The following is a 21,680-nucleotide window of genomic DNA, read 5'->3' as shown; positions in this document are numbered from 1 at the left end:
CAACGCAAGTGAGAATATATTGAATTACGCCTCTATGTAGAATTCAAGTAAGCCTAGAAGCATGTAAGACAAACTAATCGCTTTTATGCGTACTTGCATTTGTGAATCCCTTGTAGAGAGAATGCAAGCTCCATAAGGGGCCGTTTTCTCTTTCTACAAAAAAATATGAAATCGGAGAAGCAAATAAGAACCTGACTGGTAAAATATATTTACTCGTGAAAAACTCGCCAATCAGACTCTCTCTCGCATCTCCGAATTTACGACTCTTTCACGTAAAATGAGAATGTTCTCATTCTATATAATTCACACAACTCCAATAGCTGTCGATGGAAAAGAAAAACTTGATTAGATAACATTTTCTTCCACGGATATTTACCAATTACGTGTTCGGGGGATCGAAGGTGCATGAATCACATAAACCTGAAGCGGACCCTAATGCAACCATCCAAGCGAATTCACATCATTGACTGCCTTCAGTGTGCGGGTGGGTGACCACTTGGATTAGTCTACGTAAGGGTCGAGGGTATGAGATGTATTGGTCTTCGTTGAACTGTTCTGTCGTAAAGTGCTCGACTTCGCGTTCAGGTCGTCGGGTTACCGAACCGGGGGTGCAATCCCCTCTGCAGAGGATCAAAATTGTGATGGCATGTCTTTGGATCATCCTCAGGGATGTTTCCCAGACTGTCGCCAATAGCCCATTGTGCAGCTCTAGTGCGACGTAAATGAACTGCAACAACAACCAGGCGAATTCACACGTGAATTGATCATATTATTGTTTATTTTTTAATCATTTACAAATTAATCTAAATAATGATGCATCAAACACATACTCATCAGTCTCAGTGGCGTACCAAGGGGGGGGGCGGTGGGTGCGGTCCGCACCGGGCGGCACTTACCTTGGGGCGGCATTTTTTATATTTACTTATAGTTGTTGTTTGAGCTTGTTATGTTGTAGCGAGCAACGCCCTCTAGTTAAAAAGAAATTGTAAAAGTAGTTGTAGTTTGTCGTTCGAAGCATTCGAACCTATCGTGTGTTCAATGTTTCATTTTGGATTTTGTAATTGTTTCGTAATAATAAAATTGTTATTTGTTTATAAGAACCAGCGACCTAGTTATTAGATAATACATTTTGGTCCGTCGAGCCGGAGGGAATTTCGTTATTTCGTTCGTTGCATCTGCAAAATAATACTTTAGAATGGCTACAATAGTAGCGTTAAATAGAAAAAAAGGTTCGCTTAAAGCGCAACTGACTCGTTTAGAAAGTGCCATAACTGATGGTACAGTTATTTGGACTAAAATAAAATTAGAAACAAAACTAAAGGCCCTTGAAAAGATATCCAGTACTATAGAAGAACTCAGATCGGATTATTACACTTCTATACCGGAAGACGAGGACATGACAGAAATCGAAAACTCGCTAATAGAATTGGATACTCGCATAGAAGAGCTAGAGGTAAGCTTTAATCAATTATTAATAGATGATGCTAGTAATTCATCAGAAAACACTGGTAATTCATTAGAAAACAAAACTAATGTTTGTAAAATTAAGCTACCTGAAATTCCACTTCCGCTATTTAATGGTAAATATGAGGAATGGAATATGTTTAAAATAGAATTCGATAACATTGTAACAAATAATAAAGATTTGTCTGATGTACAAAAATTGCATTATCTTCATGCCGCATTGAGAAATGAAGCTAAGTTGTTAGAAACACCAGAAGATACCTTTGAATCGTTGTTTAAAGCATTAAAAAATAGATTCGAAAATAAAAGAATTATGGTAAACATTCACTTTAAATCTATTTTAGAATTCGAAAAAATAATTCGTGAATCCTCTATAGATCTCAGACGTTTAATCGATGTCATAAATAAAAACATTAGAGCTTTAAAAAATTTAGGATTCGAAAGAAATGATTTATCGGATATTATGTTAATAACAATAATATTAGAAAAACTTGACAGAGAATCGAGAAAGCAGTTCGAACTTTCTATAAATACGTCTGAAATTCCAAGTTTCGATAATTTAATGGCATTTCTTGAAAAAAGAAGCCAGACATTAGAAAGTATAGTTAAAAATGTGTTTTACAAATCAAAACAGCAAAGCGAAGCAAAACCAAAATCATTTCTCCTTAATTCGAATAATAACAATGATAAAAAGTGCGTTGCTTGTAATTTGCCGCACCCACTTTTTAAATGTACCAAATTTATTGATATGAATTTTAGTGAAAGATTTTCTGTTGTTAAACGTAATAGACTATGTTTAAAGTGTTTTTCTGGTAAACATTTTACATCAAATTGTAAGTCGCAATATGTTTGTAATATATGCAAATCGAAATCGCATCATAGCTTGTTACATCGAGGGGAAGTATTTACTCCAATTAATAATGAATCATCGGCGCCTCTTCCCACGGCCTTGGATGAAAAACTGCAATCTGAAGCTGTTGAGGGGGGAAGGAAGGAGACCTCTCTTCATATATCTAAACATCTTTCGAATTGTTTTATAACCTCTAATAAATCTGTGGTTTTGGCTACTGCTATGATTAAAATAAAAGCAAGAAATGGTGAATTCATTGAAGGACGGGCATTACTCGATAGTTGTAGTCAAATTAATGCCGTATCTAATAAATTTTCAAAACAACTGGCTTTAAAGAAAATAAAAGTTTCTGCTCCTATTTCCGGACTTAATGGAATCACTACTACTCTGGAATATAAAATTAGGTCAACTATTACAAATAAGGAAAGGGATTTTATTAGGGAACTTGACTTTTTTATTGTTCCAAAAATAACGGAAATAACTCCAGCTATGCCAATTTGCATCGATGAAGCTGATTTACCTAAAAGTATTTCTTTAGCTGACACGAACTTTAATGTACCAGGGGAAATTGACTTGTTATTAGGAGCTGAATGTTTCTTTGATTTATTAAAAGAAAACAAAATTCGAAGCGCTTCGCATAATTTACTGTTCCAGGAAACGCAGTTTGGTTACGTGGCTAGTGGTGTTGTTAACTCTTCTTCTGAGTTACAGTACTGTGGTTTAATGACTCAAAACAAACAATTGGAAGAAACTTTGCAAAAATTTTGGGAAATTGAGGGTTTTGGTGAATCTGACATTCTTTTGAATAGGGAAGAAAAATTCTGCGAAACTCATTTCTTGGAGACCTATTATCGAGAGGTTGATGGACAATATGTCGTTAGCATGCCTATGGAAGATCCCGCTTTATTGGGACATTCAAGAAAATTGGCGGAAAAAAGACTTGACGGCATTTGGAAACGTCTTGATCGGGATTCGAACTTAAAATCGCTCTATTCCGCATTTATGGAAGAATATAAATTTCTTAATCATATGGAATTAGTTGAAGATGCAAAAAATAATAATGACTGTTATGTTATCCCTCACCATTCTGTGTATAAACCAGAAAAGAGTAGCACGAAGTTACGCGTTGTATTTAACGCATCGATGCCTACGACGTCAGGTTTGTCGTTGAATGACATTTTCTTAAAGGGTAAAATACCGCAACAAGACTTATTTTCAATTATGGTTCGCTTTCGGAAACATCGATATGCATTTACTGCAGATGTCCGGAAAATGTATAGAATGATTCAAATAAATCCGTTACAACGAAGATATCTTCGAATTTTGTGGAAGAATAGTTTCGATTCTTCTGTGGAAACATATCAGTTAAATACGGTTACTTATGGTACATCAAACGCTCCTTATTTGGCTACTCGTACACTGAAACAACTAGCTCTTGATGAATGCAACCACTTACCTCTAGCATCTTCAGTCGTTCTAAATGATTTCTATATAGATGACGTTCTTTCGGGTGAATCCACAATCGAAGGGACTAAACTTCTTCAGTCTCAACTTGTAGAATTGATGAAACGAGGAAAAATGAACTTGCACAAATGGGGTGCAAACCATCCTGAACTGCTTGCTTTCGAAAATAAGGGCATTACTGAATATAGTTTCAGTGATCAGCCAGAATGCGAGTCAGTTAAAACTTTAGGTGTTCTTTGGAACACACTTACAGACTGTTTCTTGTACAAAATAGAACTACATGAGAAGGACTCTTACACAAAACGAGATGTCCTTTCTCTCATATCAAGAATATTTGATCCCCTTGGACTGATTGGCCCTGTTATAACAAAAGCCAAAATTTATTTGCAAAAACTTTGGTTACTAAAAATAGACCAGACTGTATACAAATGTTACCAGACTGTATAGAAAAGAACTGGATTGACTTCGTTTCAACGCTCCCAGAATTGAAAAATCTCGCAATTCCGAGGTATGTCTTTCGAGAAGAAAGCATTGTGATTCATGGCTTCGCTGATGCCTCTCTAATGGCCTATGGAGCAGCGATTTATGTGCAATCGATTCCAACTGATGGAATACCTACAGCTACACTTCTTTGCAGTAAATCTAGAGTTGCTCCTTTAAAATCACTCACCATCCCACGCCTGGAATTAAGTTCCTGTCTTCTGCTGTCTCAGTTGATGCACAAGGTTTTGCCTTCATTGAAAATTCCAATTGAGAAGGTGATCTTATGGACAGACTCAATGATTTGCCTCGCATGGATTGGTAAATCACCGCATGTTCTGAAAACTTTTGTGAGTAATCGAATAGCTGCAATCCAAGAACTTACAGAATCGTATGAATGGAGACACATTTCTTCAGAAGAAAACCCAGCAGATATAATATCTCGTGGATTAGATGCCAAAGACATTTTGACTTGCAAACTTTGGTGGGATGGCCCGAGTTTCCTTCGTGAAGAAGGCCCACCAGATAAGAACAATTCAGTTGAACTAGACTCCAACAATGACTATATTAGTGAATTAAAAACCACCATTGACTCTAACTTTGCCACTCTCAACTCTAATTCCTTTGTGAATAATTTTCTAAATCTAAGCAATAATTATTTGAAATTAATTCATGTTCTTAGTTTTATTTTCAGATTCATAGGAAATACTCGTAAAGATCAAATAAGGGTTGTAGGTCCCATTACCTTGGAGGAATTAAGGAGGGCGGAGCTATTTCTGATTAGGGAGGTGCAAGGAGGTGAGTTTTTCTCGGAAATTGCATCCATTAAGAAAGGAGCGCAAATCTCCCCCAGAAGTAAACTAAAAGCATTAAATGTTTTCTTGGATAAGGATGGACTTTTACGCGTAGGTAGTAGAATCGCTCATGCTCAGGTAAGTTATAATTCTAAATATCCTATCATTTTACCTGCTAGACATGAATTAACTCGGATGATTATGCTACATCATCATTTAAAATATTTTCATCTTGGGTCTCAAGCTTTACTGAACACTGTGAGACAAAAATTCTGGCCGGTTAGCGGCAGAAATCTCGCGAGAAAGATCGTACATGATTGTGTAATTTGTTGTAAACAAAGTCCTGTATCAGTAACTCAAGTAATGGGTAATTTGCCAATTGAAAGAGTAGTACCTAATTTTACTTTCAATAAAAGTGGTCTCGATTTTTGTGGACCATTTTTTATAAGATCAAATAAATCGAGAAAGGGTTCGTATAAAAAAATGTATGTTGCAGTATTCGTATGTTTTGCAACTCGTGCAATACATTTAGAAATCGTATCTGATTTATCTTCCGAAGCATTAATAGCTTGTCTAAAGAGGTTTTTTGCTAGAAGAGGAAAATGCTCAACCATCTTCAGTGACAATGCTACAAATTTCAGGGGAGCTTGCAATGAGCTAAAGAAATTATTTAAACTTGTTAATACTCAAGAACCTCAATTATTAGATTATTTACTGTTAGAAGAAGTAGAGTGGAAGTTTATCCCTCCACGGGCGCCTCATTTTTGGGGGATCTGGGAGGCTGGGGTAAAGGCATTCAAAACTCACCTTAAGAAAACTATTGGAGATTCAAAATTGACACTCGAAGAATTTTTAACGCTTGTCACCCAAATCGAGGGAATGCTGAATTCCAGGCCAATTACTCCCCTTTCCTCAGATTCCAAGGATTTTAACGCATTAACGCCAGGTCACTTCTTAATTGGCAGACCGATCAATGTCCCAGTAGAACCCGATATAAGCACTGAAAAGGATAATCGCTTAACTAAATGGAAAAGAGTAACTAAAATGGTCCAGAACATCTGGAAAAAGTGGTATAGAGACTACTTATCAGAATTGCACGAAAGATCAAAGTGGCAATTTTCGAAAAATAATATTGCCATCGGCACTATGGTTCTTGTTAAGGAGGACCGCTTACCTGTTTGTCAATGGGTACTAGGTAGAATTGAGGAAGTTCTCCCTGGTTTAGATAATTATGTGAGGGTAGTTAAGGTAAGAACTTCCAAAGGTCTTTTTAAAAGAGCTGTAAATCGATTAAGTATCCTACCCATAAATATTGATTAATTGAACTTTATTATTGTATTGTTTATTGCTTATTGTGAAATTGGTGTATGTTTTAAGTTGTTGTGATATTGCATTAATTTCAATTGTTCTTTTTTGTGAATTGTATTTTTATCTTTAATTATTGAACAAAGTTCAATGGGGGCCGGAATGTTTGAGCTTGTTATGTTGTAGCGAGCAACGCCCTCTAGTTAAAAAGAAATTGTAAAAGTAGTTGTAGTTTGTCGTTCGAAGCATTCGAACCTATCGTGTGTTCAATGTTTCATTTTGGATTTTGTAATTGTTTCGTAATAATAAAATTGTTATTTGTTTATAAGAACCAGCGACCTAGTTATTAGATAATACAGTTGTAAAAAGCAACTTATTCATTTCATATTTATTTTCTTTCTTGAATAATAAATGATTATTATGATTATTATAAGTTTAATATTTGGTTTATATAAATTATGATTAACTATATGATTTCGAATATTATTCCTCGGTGTATATAAATACATTTTAGTGTAAATTTTGAATTCTAATTTAGGAACAAGATAATAATTTTATTTTATTGCATTCATTAAAATTCGTTGAATTCGTAAAAGGATCTTTACGATTTTGTTCGGCAATTTTTCCTAACTAAAATTTTTTGATATCAGTTTATAAATGTCATTTCTTTTGAAAAGTTTATATGATTACTTTGAAGCGATATATCAATATTTTTTTAAATTATCGATTTTTCTTTTGAAAAGCAGGGCCGGCGGAAGGCGGTCTAGGCGGGAAGGCGGAGGACCAGGCAGGCCGCTGGTCTGCAAAGCATTAGGGCGCCGGCATAAGAACTATCTTTTTCAAACAACAAAATCTAAACGAGACAAAACAAAAATACTGACGAAGTTACAATTTCAGGAATCGCAAATAGATAAATATACTCAGTCCGTTTTGAAGAATTGTATTTGGAATGATAAATTGCTTATAAACCATTTTGTTCATTCGCGATTCAATCTTTTAACAGTGAAGAGTGAAACAAATTATTAGGGTGCCAGTGCATTTGGAGAGTTTATTATAGGTAAGTATATTATATTACGTATTATAGATATAGATGTTATTCTAAATGTTATTCAGAGTAGTAAAATGACTTTGCCGTTTTCTATACATAATATACTATTTATTTCGACAAGTTATATTTTTATTATATATCCCTAGGATGAAACGAATAAAAGAAAGTGGTGCGTCATTTAGAAAGAAAAGGAAGAGAAGGGAGGAAATACAGACTAAAAATACTGGAGCACTACTCAAATATATCTCCCATAAGTCAACTTCTAGTTCTTTTAGTATTGTTGCCTCAAATACGGGCGAAGAAGCAGCCCTCGAAGGCGAAAAAACATTTTCCAATGTTGTTCAAGAGGAAAGACCTGCTTCACACACTGGCGAAGAAGTAGGAAGTTCATCAAGTTCTGATGAAGAATCTGCTGCACAAATTATTCCGTCTATTTCTATGAAAGATATTGGATTATGGCCTAACAAAATTGACGACAATACAAAAGTATTTCTGGTACGTCAAGGTCCCTTTGCAATTCAAAATTTGGACGCCGACTTCAGCGAAGGAGTAAAACGTCCTAATAATACAATCAAGGCCAAAGGTGAAACAAGAAAACTGAGTCAGGACTGGTTTTTTCAAATTTTGCCTAATGGCGAAAAGCTCTTAAGATCGTGGATGGTATATTCACCATCGAAGAAAAGTATTCATTGTTTCTGCTGCAAACTGTTTGATAATCTTTGTCAAGCAGGTTTTAATACGGAAAATGGTTTTAACAAATGGTGGAAACTTAATCCCAAAATTAGTCAACATGAGGTGAGTCCACTGCACATTCGATCATATTCCAAATGGAAGGAATTAGAAATAAGACTTGGACGTGGCGCAACTATTGACAAACTACAACAGAATATTGATAAAGAAATAAAAAAATGGAAGGAAATTCTAACAAGAATACTTGATATAATTAGATTCTTAGCAAAACAAAATTTGGCGTTTCGAGGACATCGTGAAAGTGTTCATCAGGAAAACATCGATTCAATGGAAAATAGAGGAAATTTTCTTGAGCTTGTTGACTTATTGGCTAAGTACGACCCAGTATTACGAGAACACGTAGTAAAAATTAAGATGGGTAATAAATATAGTATCTCTTATTTGTCGCCGAAGATCCAGAACGAATTCATAGAGCTATTGGGAGGCGCAGTCAGAAAAACAATTATGGATCAAATAAAGCAGGTTAAATACTTTTGTATTATATTTGACAGCACTCCTGACATTTCACACAAAGATCAAACCAGTCAAATTATTAGATATGTAGTTATTGATGGTAGCGAAGTTAAAGTTGTAGAATCGTTTATTGACTTTGTAGAAACTAAAGGAAAAACTGCTGGTGAAATCACAGATATGATTTTAACGAAATTAGAAAATGACGGTTTAGATATAAAAAATTGCAGAGGACAGGCTTACGATAATGCTGCCGTCATGGCAGGAAAGCACAGCGGTGTTCAAACTCGTATTAAAGAAATAAATCCAAATGCAGGATTTGTAGCATGTACAAATTATTCTTTAAACCTGGCATGTTTACACGCAGCTTCTACAGCTATCAATTCCATCACATTTTTTGGAACTATCGAACAGTTGTTTTCGTTGTTTTCTTCTTCCACTCATAGATGGAATGTTTTACTTTCTCTCACTGGTCAAGGTGTTAAACGCAGTGTAGAAACTCGCTGGAGCGCTAGAGCTGCCGCGGTAACTATAGTAAAAAAACATTTTTTTTACATTTTAAGCGCTTTGGAAAAATTGACACCTGAAGAAGAAAATAGTAAAACGAGATCAGATGCTGGAGTATTACTCAATTCTATGCAATCTTTTTCTTTTCTATGTTACCTTCATTTATGGGAACCCGTCCTTTTGGAAATTAATGACGATCAAAAATACCTGCAAATAAAAGGGTTAAATGTCCACCAATGCCATATAAACTAAATTCTTTGCAAACACATTTCATGGAACAAAGAGATACGCTAGTACAAAACGCTGTTATAGCAGCCAAAATAATTTGTGAAGAGTTGGAGATGTCGACTGAGCGTCGAGTTAGAAGGAGAAAAAATATGAGTGGGGGAAATTCGCGAGACGTGGGGCTATCCTTAGAAGAAGAAGTACGAAGAGAAATGTTTTCATCTATGGACAGAATTATAAAGGAAATAAAAGAACGTTTCGATCAGTTGCATGGCTTTGTAAGAAAATATTCGTGTATAATACCGTGTAACCTACTAAATGAAGAATTTGAATGTCAAATAAATGACTTGATTGACATTGATAAAGAACAGTTCCATATTGAAAGAAAAAGGATCCAGGTTTTTATGGCTGTACCTACACTAAAAGAAGAGGCAAAACATTGGAAAAACGGGGAGAAGGGCCCTCTTGATCTGCTAAAATTCATTCAGCAGCAGTGGCGTAGCGAGCTTAACTCGCGCCCGGGGCACAATACCTTTTCAGCGCCCCCCCCATTCGAAAACCATATAATATTATATGTAAAATATACTCCCAAATTAATAAATAAATAAAGTAAAATAAATAAAGTAAAATAAATAAAGTCATAGGCTCAAGCTAGGCTTTTAATTTGTGACAAAAAATGCAGTTGAGAAAACAAGACTAGATTCTGAATTGTATATGATCATCTAGAATTAGTTCAAAAGATACCTATTATTTATTTTACTTATTTATAAGGAAATATTTTAAAAACACGCAGTTTTAAAACAATAAAAAAGTAAATATTTATTATCTCTAAGGGGATACATATATTTGTTAATAATATGATTATAATACACTAATAAGACTAATTACTATGTATAAATTTTCCTTGCTTTTCATGAAGCAACTTTATCAATAATGTCATCAAAGTTGATTATTTCAAATTTTTCTCTTTCCACACTTAATGCTGGGTCACTTAGGCGATCTTGAACCATCGTTTATCGTAGATATGTTATAATTAATTTTAATTTGCTGAATGAACGTTCGCAGCTAGCAGTTGATACTGAGATAGTCAGGAGTATTTGAAGTGTCACTCTCAGGTTTGGAAAAACATCTTCTCCATACGAGATTATAAAAGTACGAAATTCTAATGGAGTTTTAGGTTCAATTTCTTATCTACTGCGGAGTAACATTTTGCAGTCACATATTTCGATAAAGAGTTCTATTCCATTGAAATCTGTATAGTAAAATTCACCCAAATTTGTACAATTTTTTTCAAGGTCGTTATCAACATTATCCTCGTTTAATAAATTTTCAATGTCTAGTAGAATTCCAAATTTGAACTTAAGGTCACTTAATCGTGTACATATTTCTTGTTGGAGGCGATCAAGAACGCTTTTCATAACACGAGAAATTTCATTTTCTGTGTAAAGACCAACATCTCTAGCCAATTCTCCGAGCATTTTGCGGCGTCTTCTTACACGTATTGTTGTATCAATATCCCATTCTTCACAAAGAGACTTCGCTTTTTCTATTGCATCTTCACGGAGCTTATCTCAAATTTCGGGTAGTTCAGTAGCTAATGATTCAAGATCATTGAAATGATTCAAGATCATTGAAATGATTCAAGATCTAATGATTCAAGATCATTCTAGGATCTTGTAATCTGAGCTGCACACGATCAATCCTCCTTAGGATTTCATACCAGAAATGAACTAAAGTTATGAAACTAAAAGTTAGTATATTTTGCAACAGAATTGTTGCTTCACTTCTGGTGTCACTTGTAGTGGTAATGGCCTCTGCTAATTTTTCTAATTGTTCTACTCTATTCTTGAGCCCATCGACGATAACGCTAACCGCTTGTATTCCGCCGATCCCTCGTGTTTCAGATTCACGTTTGACAGTTTTTGTTAAAGCATTTTCTAATAATTCCCATCGTAATGTTGAACGTGAGAAAAACAGATATATGTTTTCAATTATTCCAAAACATGTCACAACGATTTGATCTTGTTCAGCTGCAGTAACTCCTACTAAATTCAATGAATGATTATCACAATTTACAGATAATGCTTTATGATTTTTTCCCACTATTCTTTGTTAAACGCCAGATTTGTGACCTGCCATCACGGCAGTATTATCGTAACATTGTAGTCTGCAGTTTGTTAATGAAATTTCATCGGAATTTAATTTATCTAAAATTGTATTTTCGATCGAGGCTGCATCTTCAGCATGTATTTCAATAAAACCCAAAAAAGATTCTTTGATGGAAACTTTTTTATTCATAAAATCAACATCTACATACCTAACGACTTGGGACATTTGTTCTCGGTGAGAGATATCAGGAGTTGAATCAAACAAAAGTCCATAATATTTATTTCTTTTGATATCGTTTATTAGTTGATTTCGAACTGTAGATGCCAGAAGATGAATGAATTCCTTTTGGATCTGTGTTGACAAATATGAGACAGTTTTTAGAGTTTCTATGGCATGTTTAAGATGATTTGCTAGTAGCGGATCAAACTGAGCTACAAGTCTAAGTAAAGATAATAGGTTTCCTACTTTTGTACCAACTTGAATTGCTAGTTTTTAAACATGGCTTCATTATTTGTTTTATTACTTACCAAGAATGCCTTGAACTTGAAAGGTAGTAACACAGTGAAATATACATTAGAATTTATGCTAACATTAAACTTATAAAATATAATATTTAATAACATTTCATTTTTATTCTAAGCAGAGCGCGATGACAAGGATGCAAAACTGAAAAATACACGAACAAAATGACTTAAACGTTAATATTTCGGGTATTTCCCTAATTTGTTGCCGACTTCCACAACCTGTCGTAAGTGTCTAAGATACGTACAGTCACGAAAAAAAGTATCCGGAAGGTAGCAAAAAAGGAATCGTTTATTTTTTAATACTGATATTTCTCAGGCACACAACAAATACGGCGTTTGTGTCCTTTTCTAGAAACGGCAAAACGATGTATTTGTTGTGTGTCTCTTTTCGATCCTTTAGTTGTTATTTTTCGGCTACTTTTTTCCGTGTGCATATAAGTACATTAGACTGTACATATAAGTACATTATAGTGTTATTGTTATCGTTTTAACAAGCGTAAGCTACATTGCGTTTATGGAAATAAAAATATATATTGTCCTGAAAGAAAGAATGTTTGTACTTTGTACACTTCAAATATTTATTATTACATATTATTTTATCAGGCAAATCAAGAAAGGAGATAATTTATGTTACTACACAGCGTAGATGCCATAAGAAAGTGCTGATAGACACAGATTGAGTCAGCCCTGCCAGTAGGAAAGACGTGCCATTTCTATTATGAATATATTATTACAGTTTGATTTAGACTATTAATATTCCTTTTTATTTACAAATTAACATTTATTATATTACACTGGCACTAAAATTAAAATATGTTTTCCAGAAATCAATTATAATAAAAATAAAAATTATACAACAATTTTTTGCTTTGCGGACCATTTGGCGCTCCTTTGTGAGTAGCGCCCGGGGCATGATGCCCTCCCTTGCCCACCCCTCACTACGCCACTGTTCAGCAGTATAGGTTGCAAAATTCTGTTCCCAACATTGTAATTTTGTTAAGAATTTTTTTAACAATTTCAATCAGTGTCGCTTGTTGCGAAAGAAGCTTCTCAAAATTGAAGTTGATAAAAAATTATCTTCGTTCTACAATGAGTCAATTAAGACTACAAAATCTTACAATATTGTCAATAGAACAAGAAATTACAAATAATATAAATTTTGAGAGCATTATACACGATTTTTCTAGTATGAAAGCTAGAAGAGTAGATATTATATAAATATGTTTACGAGTGCATACAAATATGTCTAAAAAAATTTACTCTGTGTATTAATTAATATTGATTAAATAACTTAATAATTTATTTATGTGTATTAATTTATAAAAACCACTATTTGATTGACTTATAATAGAAAGGGCATCAAACTGGAGATCGCTCCGGGCGGCAAAAGTTTTAGGTACGCCACTGATCAGTCTGTGTTCAAGAAATTTAATGTTTAAATAAAAATGTTTGATTCATTGTTTTACAATATTTTAAACAAATTTTAATACGGAAACAGTTTTGTTTGTGTTTAACTTTATACATTCTGCAATGTAATGGTTTTAACTGAGCTAAAAGTAGCAGATAATTAAATCTTAATTGTTTTAAAAAGGCAAATTTGTCAGCAGACCCTCATTTTTCATCTTTTTCATTGCTGCAGCAAAATTCTGTCACAGACAAATAACTAAGCAAATGTTGTTTTACAAGCATATTCTGAACTAATTTCAGTATTTATTATTTATAGTTAGACAATACGTTATAATAAACTACTACACGCGAACTATTTATAGTCAATAATGATCACAATTCATAATATTAACTTACTTAATTAGATATATGAGTATTAAATTAATTCTTAAAAATTTTAATTAAGTGGTCAGGACTATAAGTATACAGAATGTTTCTGCAGCATCATCCTTTCTAACACATCGTGCTTTATATTACTTTTCTAGCTGATTTTTAACTAAAGGAAAAACACTACCTACTATACTACTTTACTGTTTCATGGATTTATAATTAACACAAACAATATGGCGATGTAAATTGTAAACAATCATGAAGAAGTTACAACTCAACAGTAGAAAAAATTTGTAGAGTTATATCGTTCGCAAACAGAATCTACTTCCACTAATATTTTCTTGCGTGTTCTGGCATAAAATTGCATTAGCCAAAAATGATATTTTAAGCAATATTTAATTTATTGTTTTCTTTCATAAATAAATGTTTATTTATTAATAATATGGGATAGCCTCTCACAAAAAAGTGGGGCTGAGCCAAAAATAATAAATTAGATGATAATTTCAAAAGTTCGAATGAACACTATTTAATCTTATATATACAATATTATTTCGAATATTAGAAGATAGGATTCAGGAGACTAGCTTTTTCTAGCACGGCAGTATTATATTGCATCTTTCTCATTCTAGATAATATTATTTTGCTGCCTGGGAACCCTCAAAGGTATTGATTTCTTACGGGAACATGGAGGACATTGTGACCCGAAAGATTAAACGTGCATCAGTCACCATTTACTACATGGGGACTCATCAGCCGGTAAGGATCGAAATCACGATCTTTTGGACTTAGGCCCAATGCCCTACCAACCAGATATCTCGGCCCTCTGATTAGCATTGTAAAAGTAACAAACTGAAAGATCTAGTGATCTAGTGAAAGAAAAGAATTCATTGATGGCGTATTTAAAAGTTTGAATCAGAATAGGCAATGCATTAAATGTGTTATAATAGGCACAAAAGAAGAAAAAAAATACTTTGATATTTTGATCTTTTTTAATTTTTACCTGCCCAGAAATGCTTTGATTTCAATTTTAACTAGTTCCTAGAGATGTCCACGGCATTGTCAAAATTATTTATGTATTGATTGTAGTAATAATTGATTTTAGTAATAATTTAAAATCTGCCCAGCAACCAACCCCCGTAAGTATGACTTTGGGACATCCCAGAATAGTAGGCAGCAGAAGTATTAAAATTATGTCTATCGCTAACGTGATGTAAGATAAAAAAATCTCATCACAATGCTCCATTACGTGCTGTACTACTCCCCCCTTACTTACCTCTGGAGCCAGAACTTGAGAATAATATTGTATATACAGAGAGCAAAGAAGTTTCAAAACGGTCAAATATCTCGAGAAATATACATCGGATCGAAAAGTGAAACTAGATACATTAAATAGTTTTTAAAAGCAACCCAATGATACCAAACTTCATCTGCCCTCCTCCACCCTGCTGGCGTAGGGTGAAGGGTAACTTTGAAAACTTAAAGATAAACCCTTTTATTGCAGATTTTCTAGAAACTCTTTCTTCCCTTTTATTCTCGGACTTTCTAGAAAAAATAACCTGGTTTGAGTTGCATGCTTATGTATTTTGCTTAATAAGTAAATAAGTTTAGTATTACCAACAGATAGAGAAAGACCTGAGTTTATGGTGCCACGTAAGGTATATATATATATATATATATATATATATATACGAGGGTTGCTATTTATATTTCTGACCTAATAATGAAAAAACAAATATGTAGGATCGAAATTGATTTTATTGTTTTTCAAAATCTTCTCCATGATGATCAATACACTTTTGTATGCGTTTGAACCAATTTTCAAAGCACTTTTTCCAGTCCGATTGAGGTAACTCCAAAACATGCGTTTTGAATGCATCAACCGCTTCCTCGGGGGTCGAAAACCGTTGTCCACGTAATTTATTTTTGATGTGTGGGAATAAGAAGAAGTCATTGGGTGACAAATCAGGGCTCTACGGCAGATGACCCATCAGTTCGATCTTCCGCTCCGTCAGAAATGCCTTCGTTTGAGTCGATGTGTGAGAGCTCGTATTGTCATGTTGAAGAATGATTCGCCTGTTCTTCTGCTTTTTTTGAATTTCTCCGATGACTTCTGGCAAACAAATGGTCGTGTACCATTCAGAATTGACCGTCCTGCGTTGCTCTAACGCCATTGTTGCCACATGACCGTTAATGCCGATGAAACAGGCAATCATTTGTTTCGATGTGCTTCTTCCTCGAACAACTTTTGTTGGTTTTGCCTCGTCTTGGAAGATCCATACAGTTGATTGCTGTTTTGTTTCCGGCTCATATGCATAGATCCATGATTCGTCACCTGTATAGATGTTATACACAGCCTTTGATGTACCTTGAACTTATTTTTCCAACATTTCCTTGCACCAATCGACACGAGCCTCTTTTTGAGCGTTTGTCAGATTATGCGGGATCCAACGCGAACAAATTTTTTTTACACTCAAATGTTCATGCAATATTTTATTGATGCTAGTCATACTAATGTCCAAAGACGCCTCTATCTCACGGTATGTCACATGACGATCTTGCTTTATCAGTTCACGCACAGCATCGATCTTTTCTGGCACAACAACGGATTTTGGACGACCTGCACGGGATTCGTCCTGGATCGAACATCGACCACGATTAAATTCGTTATACCAATTTTTTATAGTGCTGTAGGATGGCGCTTCATCGCTGAATGAAGAATTAAGTTCATCGAAGCACTCTTGTCTTGACAATCCACGTCGAAAGTTATGAAAAATAATGGCACGAAAATGTTCACGATTCAATTCCATTTTTTGAAAGAGAAACTTTTCAATTTACTGTCAACAACACAAATGAAGCTATAATGGTAAATCGTCTGCTGAATTTATGTTTAAAAATATCAAAATTTCGATTAAAATCGTCTGCGGTCGCCTAGCAACACTTACTGTTGCCAAGGCCAGAAATATAAATAGCAACCCTCGTATATATATTACTCTAAAAACTCATGTATTTCTTATTTACTATAACAGCTGTTAATGACTGTTTTCGAGCCATCTGATTGTTAATCTGATGGTGAATTAAATTACATGCATGGAACATATTTACTTGTAATTTTCCTCTCTGAAGATGAAGTATTATTTTTATGACTGTAGATCAATAATGAAAATTTCAGTTATATGCCGTGCATTAATTTGGGTCTTCTATCAGGTATATATATATATATATATATATATATATATATATATATATATATATATATATATATATATATATATATATATATATATATATATATATATATATATATATATATATATATATATATATATATATATATATATATATATATATATATATATATATATATATATATATATATATATATATATATATATATATATATATATATATATATATATATATATATATATTATATATACATAATCGGATATGTGTAGAGATTCGTATGTTTTCCGATTATTCTAATGAATGTTCCCCAGACCGTTGGCAATAGTCTATTGTGCAGCTCTAGTGCGACGTAACTATACTATTACAGGAAGAATAAAGAAAAAATATGTTGAAAAAATCAATGAAATATCTAACTTATTTTAAGAGATTTCTATCATTGTAAACAAAAGAATCGGAACGGGATGCCAATTTTGAATTTTCGCTTCTGTTCACGATCTCGCCTAGTTCACTATCTCTCCTTCTGATGAAAACTCTTCTGTTAACTTCTGCTCCAACCGCCAACTCGTAATGGTTGAATAACATATTTCTTTCTTGCTATGTGCAATCGTGATTATAGTGAGAGTTAAGAAAGGTCAAGTTATGGATGGTAAAATTTATTGATTACATTATTGATTACAATTATGATAAAGGATTACAATACGTTGTTAAATGATGCATATTTTAAACAATCATAGCGTTATCGGTATTATTTAAGTATAAACTAATGGACAATCATTTCGAATTTCCAATTTAACAGTCACATCTTTTGCATGTAATACGAAGTAAGCATCTTTGGCAAGCTCCAATGGAATCTGAAAATGCAAAATAATGCATAAAAACATTACACGTTCTTTAAAAGACATTTTCATATATCCATACACTAATAACTCCTAACTTCAAGGATTTTACTGTTAACTTTACAAAGTTTAGCAGCGATAAGCTGTATGTTAAAACAAGAATAAAATATTAGAATCAAACATAAAATATATAGGTTAATTTACCTTGATGAACAGATGAATATGTTGTTATATTTTTTATTATATTTTTACACTTGCTTATTAATTAATTTCACTTGAAAGTAATTATTTAATTATATTTTTAGTTGATTATTGAAATAATTTAAACTCTTGAAGTATTTATAGATCAGGCGCTTACAAGCAAATCGAAAATCAGAGTATTTAAGCACTGAAAACATTTAAACCCATTAAACTGCACCTAAATTGTTTTAAAATACCGATATGCAAGCAAATAAAAGCAGCTGATGTAAATAATAGTACCTCAAAATTATGTAATGCCGTCAAAACTATTTTAATTGCCTCAGTATTAAAGCGCTCAGAGGCATTATTATTTGAGTTATTAGATTTAAACGAATTTATAGCAATCAATCAAACTTTTAGGTAGAAGTTGATAATTTTCAAACTAAGCTTATTTCTATAATTTATGAATTAATTTCATTAATAACTTTTCGTCTCAAGTTAAATTTTGCACTGTCCATAACGCCTAGGCCCTAGACTATAACAGGCACTTTTAGTTATTTATGACGCACCATCTTCAATCCAATAATTTAGAAGGATAGCTGTTGATGCTGTGGCATTTAGTCGACGGTGATCATACCAAGATTAATTTGGCGTTAAAATTTGTATACCTTGCAACGATTTTTTTCCACCTTCAATAATTTAAATAATAAAATACAATAAATAAGTATAAAAAAAATATTATTTTGCAAGAGATTGCCTTGGATAAACAAGTTTTATAATTATATGCAAGAACACTTTTAGCCCACTTCATTAGTCCAGAGATGTTATGAAATAGGTTGAGTTGTGATTTTGGATAAAATTTATTTAGTTGTTTTCTTCTTATATTAAATATGTTCTCTAGTTCCAGTTGCTAGTATAGGGTCCAACCTGTAGCAACATGGCCCACAGATTTTGCTATTAGCCACTTGTTATAACGAAACCCATCAGTTCTTAAAGAAGGTTTATGGTGTTATTGGCTGCAAATGAGTTACAGCATTTTCCCCTGTTTTACTTTATGTAAAATTCATACATCTCAATTTTACTGTAAATAAAACAAAAATATAACAATCATGAAAATTACAGTTTAAGCTTACTTTGGTTTGGGAGCATGACTTAAAAATAAAGCAGCTGATAATGTACACCAGGCACACTTTGGCACTCAACTGTGCAAATCTCAACCCGACGCAGTTTCTAGGTCCATGCCCAAAAGGAAGATATACGTGAGGATCCCGTTTTGCTACCTCTTCGTCTGAAAATCTGAAATAAAATTATGAAAGATAAAATAAAAGCTTAATAAGCACAATTACAATTGAAGGGTTTGATCCAATAAAAGGGATTGTCCAGATTCACAAATTGTTGGTTCAGACCGAAGGAAATTTGAAAAGTTAATGAATTTAGAAAATATCCCCCAAAACTATTTTATATGAAGATGTCTTATTTCACAATAGTTCCAGGTACTATTCGGAGAAGCGATATTGCTGCATATGAAGCAATGTATTAATAATATATTTAACTTTTCATAGCCCCACATTCAATCAATAAGATATTGCAGTGAACCAAACAAAGTTTTTAATAATTTTTAACTTACAGATCGTATAGTCACGTACTAGGACTCAATCTTAATGGTTTGAAGGCCTAATCTTAAATATGCAAATTAATTTGTGCTTACGATATTTTAAGTTACGAAATCAAATGCAAAAACGCCTTTTCTCTGAATAAACCTAACTTTCTCGAGAGATTTGGATCCTTGAACTGATCTGTAAACGAAGAAAGTACGTTTTTCTGCCTGATTTCGAATTTCAAAATTAAGTAACATATTTGTGCTAATTAAGTAACATATTTGTAACCCCCTTGAATCATTTAGATTGAGTGAGTTCTGGTATGTGAAGATCCGATCATAAGATCAAAAGTAATTCAGTGTGGTCCGTTTTTAATTTTGCGCACTATATCTCAGACTAACTCCAGAGCTTGTCACTTCTGCCTTCCGTTATAGTAATCTGCTATATTTTCATATTTTTTTTCCATTTCTCAAATATCAATACACAAATAATACAGAGATCAATTGAATTGACCAAAAGGAACAACGTGAAACATTAAAAAAAATGTTCACTCAATTTAGCTTAAAATGTTATTCAGAAATTTCAAGCAAACCATGAATCGGCCCATACTAGCAAATGATAAGTCAGCATATGATAAGCCAAGCAGATTTTTTTCATGACATATTTGTAAATTAGATTCTTTAAACTGTAATAAATAAAGATTTTAAAAATAAGTAATTTACATTGTTACCTCTCTGGATCAAATTTCTCAGGGTCAGGATAGTACTTTGGATCCCTATGAATAGCCAAAATGGGAAGCAAAATGACCACATCCTTTTGAATAATAATGCCTGTTTCTCCGTGAATATAAGTCTTTTCAGCTCTTCGGCTAGTTCTATACAATAAAAATAGAACAATTGAACTATTTATATTGATGTAATAATTAAGGTGTATACATATAGGGTGTAAACAAGATAAGGGTGTAAAACATATGTTTGAAATTATAGAATATCTTGACTTCCAAATTATTGGAAGTACCAAAACAAGTAGATCCTTATGTGTTCAGAAACTATTTTTATGCAATGGTAGAATTATTATTATAATGTTAAGGCAAAGAGAAATTTTTTCGGGGAACTGATATTCAGTACTCACCTCATAACCGGAGGATATAATCTCAAAGCCTCCGACATGATATTATCCAAATATTTCATTTTTTGCAAAGCTTCATATGTTAATTCCCCCTAAAAAATGAAATTTTTAAATTTGTGATAAATAGAAATAAGTAACAAAGAAAGGCTCTCACGAATCGAAATTACGAATTAAAAAAAAGGGAAATTACAACTATAATATGAATTTATTATAAATTTTGGGTTCATTGTATGTCTCCCCAAAACAACAGTTGTCAAGATAAGGGTAATTGCTTTCAGGGGCCTTAGTGGGTATCCCATTGTCCACCCCCTAGAAAGAACTTGGCTTAATATTCTCTTGGCATGATATAGCTATTTTCTCTTGACGCTTACCTGATAAAGATATTGCTATATAGCATGGTATAAAGAAGGGTTTTCCCTCTCAGAAAGAGTGAGATTGAATTCTTAGCTTTCAGAGGAAAAATTTTCTAAGAATGAACGAAGTGAAAGAGCTTTACTTTGACTAAACACCATTTCATGATTAGTTTAGCTTGCTTAGTGAATTGAGATGGATTTATGCAGTCTTTCTGCAATTACAAATAAACTATAAAATTATGTAAAATTTCAATTATTGGAACATTTTTTCCAAACATTGAAAATATTTTGACCTAAGCTGTTAATAACAATCACATTAAAGAAGTATTTGAATTCCCTAAGAATTTTTTTAATTGTAAGCTCAACTCTAATTTTTCATTGAGCACAATTATTACATTAATTAAATTTAACGAAATCGATCGTAATGTTATTACTATTGAGATTAATAATTTTTAACTATATAATTTATCAATTGTATCAATGAGGTTTGAAAATGAAACATACATAAGAATTTAACATAATTAGGTAATTTCACCGTAAAAACATAATTGAAAATTGTAATTTTGTCTCAGGATTTCATGTGATTAAGATTTAAACTATTTCTATGTACTGTTAGATAAGCTATGATACAGACTTCCGAAATGGAGAACTGA

The 21,680-nt window shown here is 33.0% G+C and overlaps 4 protein-coding genes across 4 annotated transcripts in view; 3 read left to right on the top strand and 1 right to left on the bottom strand.

Moving 5' to 3' along the window:
* Nucleotides 1-1,195: 1,195 nt before the first annotated feature.
* On the top strand, nt 1,196-4,225 carry LOC139424870 (uncharacterized). Its single transcript, XM_087168864.1, has 2 exons — nt 1,196-1,453; nt 2,651-4,225. Exons 1-2 carry the CDS (start codon nt 1,196-1,198, stop codon nt 4,223-4,225), a joined length of 1,833 nt encoding a protein of 610 aa, XP_087024990.1.
* Nucleotides 4,226-4,341: 116 nt separating this feature from the next.
* On the top strand, nt 4,342-6,372 carry LOC147807279 (uncharacterized). Its single transcript, XM_087168863.1, has 2 exons — nt 4,342-4,828; nt 4,961-6,372. Exons 1-2 carry the CDS (start codon nt 4,342-4,344, stop codon nt 6,370-6,372), a joined length of 1,899 nt encoding a protein of 632 aa, XP_087024989.1.
* A 1,180-nt stretch (nt 6,373-7,552) lies between these two features.
* Nucleotides 7,553-9,364, top strand: LOC147807278 (zinc finger MYM-type protein 1-like). The gene has a single exon (XM_087168862.1). It carries the CDS (start codon nt 7,553-7,555, stop codon nt 9,362-9,364), a length of 1,812 nt encoding a protein of 603 aa, XP_087024988.1.
* An 8,205-nt stretch (nt 9,365-17,569) lies between these two features.
* Nucleotides 17,570-21,680, bottom strand: part of LOC107451702 (cytochrome P450 3A25) — a 53,583-nt gene continuing 49,472 nt past the window's right edge. The window contains exons 11-14 of the mRNA XM_016067878.4: nt 20,678-20,766; nt 20,277-20,420; nt 19,082-19,244; nt 17,570-17,783 (exon numbers count right to left, since the gene is read on the bottom strand). Coding sequence (XP_015923364.3) covers nt 17,682-17,783; nt 19,082-19,244; nt 20,277-20,420; nt 20,678-20,766 — 498 coding nt within the window. The 3' untranslated portion in view covers nt 17,570-17,681. The remainder of the gene's footprint in view (nt 17,784-19,081; nt 19,245-20,276; nt 20,421-20,677; nt 20,767-21,680) is intronic.

The sequence above is a fragment of the Parasteatoda tepidariorum genome, chromosome 7 (genome assembly GCF_982258835.1).
Source record: "Parasteatoda tepidariorum strain Cologne lab strain chromosome 7, Ptep-v5.0, whole genome shotgun sequence".
NCBI classification, from domain to species: Eukaryota; Metazoa; Arthropoda; class Arachnida; order Araneae; family Theridiidae; genus Parasteatoda; species Parasteatoda tepidariorum.
This window is presented reverse-complemented; position numbering and strand designations above follow the sequence as displayed.

What these genes read in the sequence shown, in the direction of transcription:
- LOC139424870 (XM_087168864.1), top strand. Translation starts at nt 1,196, where the DNA reads ATGGCTACAATAGTAGCGTTAAATAGAAAAAAAGGTTCGCTTAAAGCG. An exon ending in CTCGCATAGAAGAGCTAGAG is followed by an intron (nt 1,454 to 2,650) that starts GTAAGCTTTAAT and finishes CTGGCTTTAAAG; the next exon opens with AAAATAAAAGTTTCTGCTCC.
- LOC147807278 (XM_087168862.1), top strand. Translation starts at nt 7,553, where the DNA reads ATGAAACGAATAAAAGAAAGTGGTGCGTCATTTAGAAAGAAAAGGAAG.
- LOC147807279 (XM_087168863.1), top strand. Translation starts at nt 4,342, where the DNA reads ATGGCCTATGGAGCAGCGATTTATGTGCAATCGATTCCAACTGATGGA. An exon ending in CTCCAACAATGACTATATTA is followed by an intron (nt 4,829 to 4,960) that starts GTGAATTAAAAA and finishes TCAGATTCATAG; the next exon opens with GAAATACTCGTAAAGATCAA.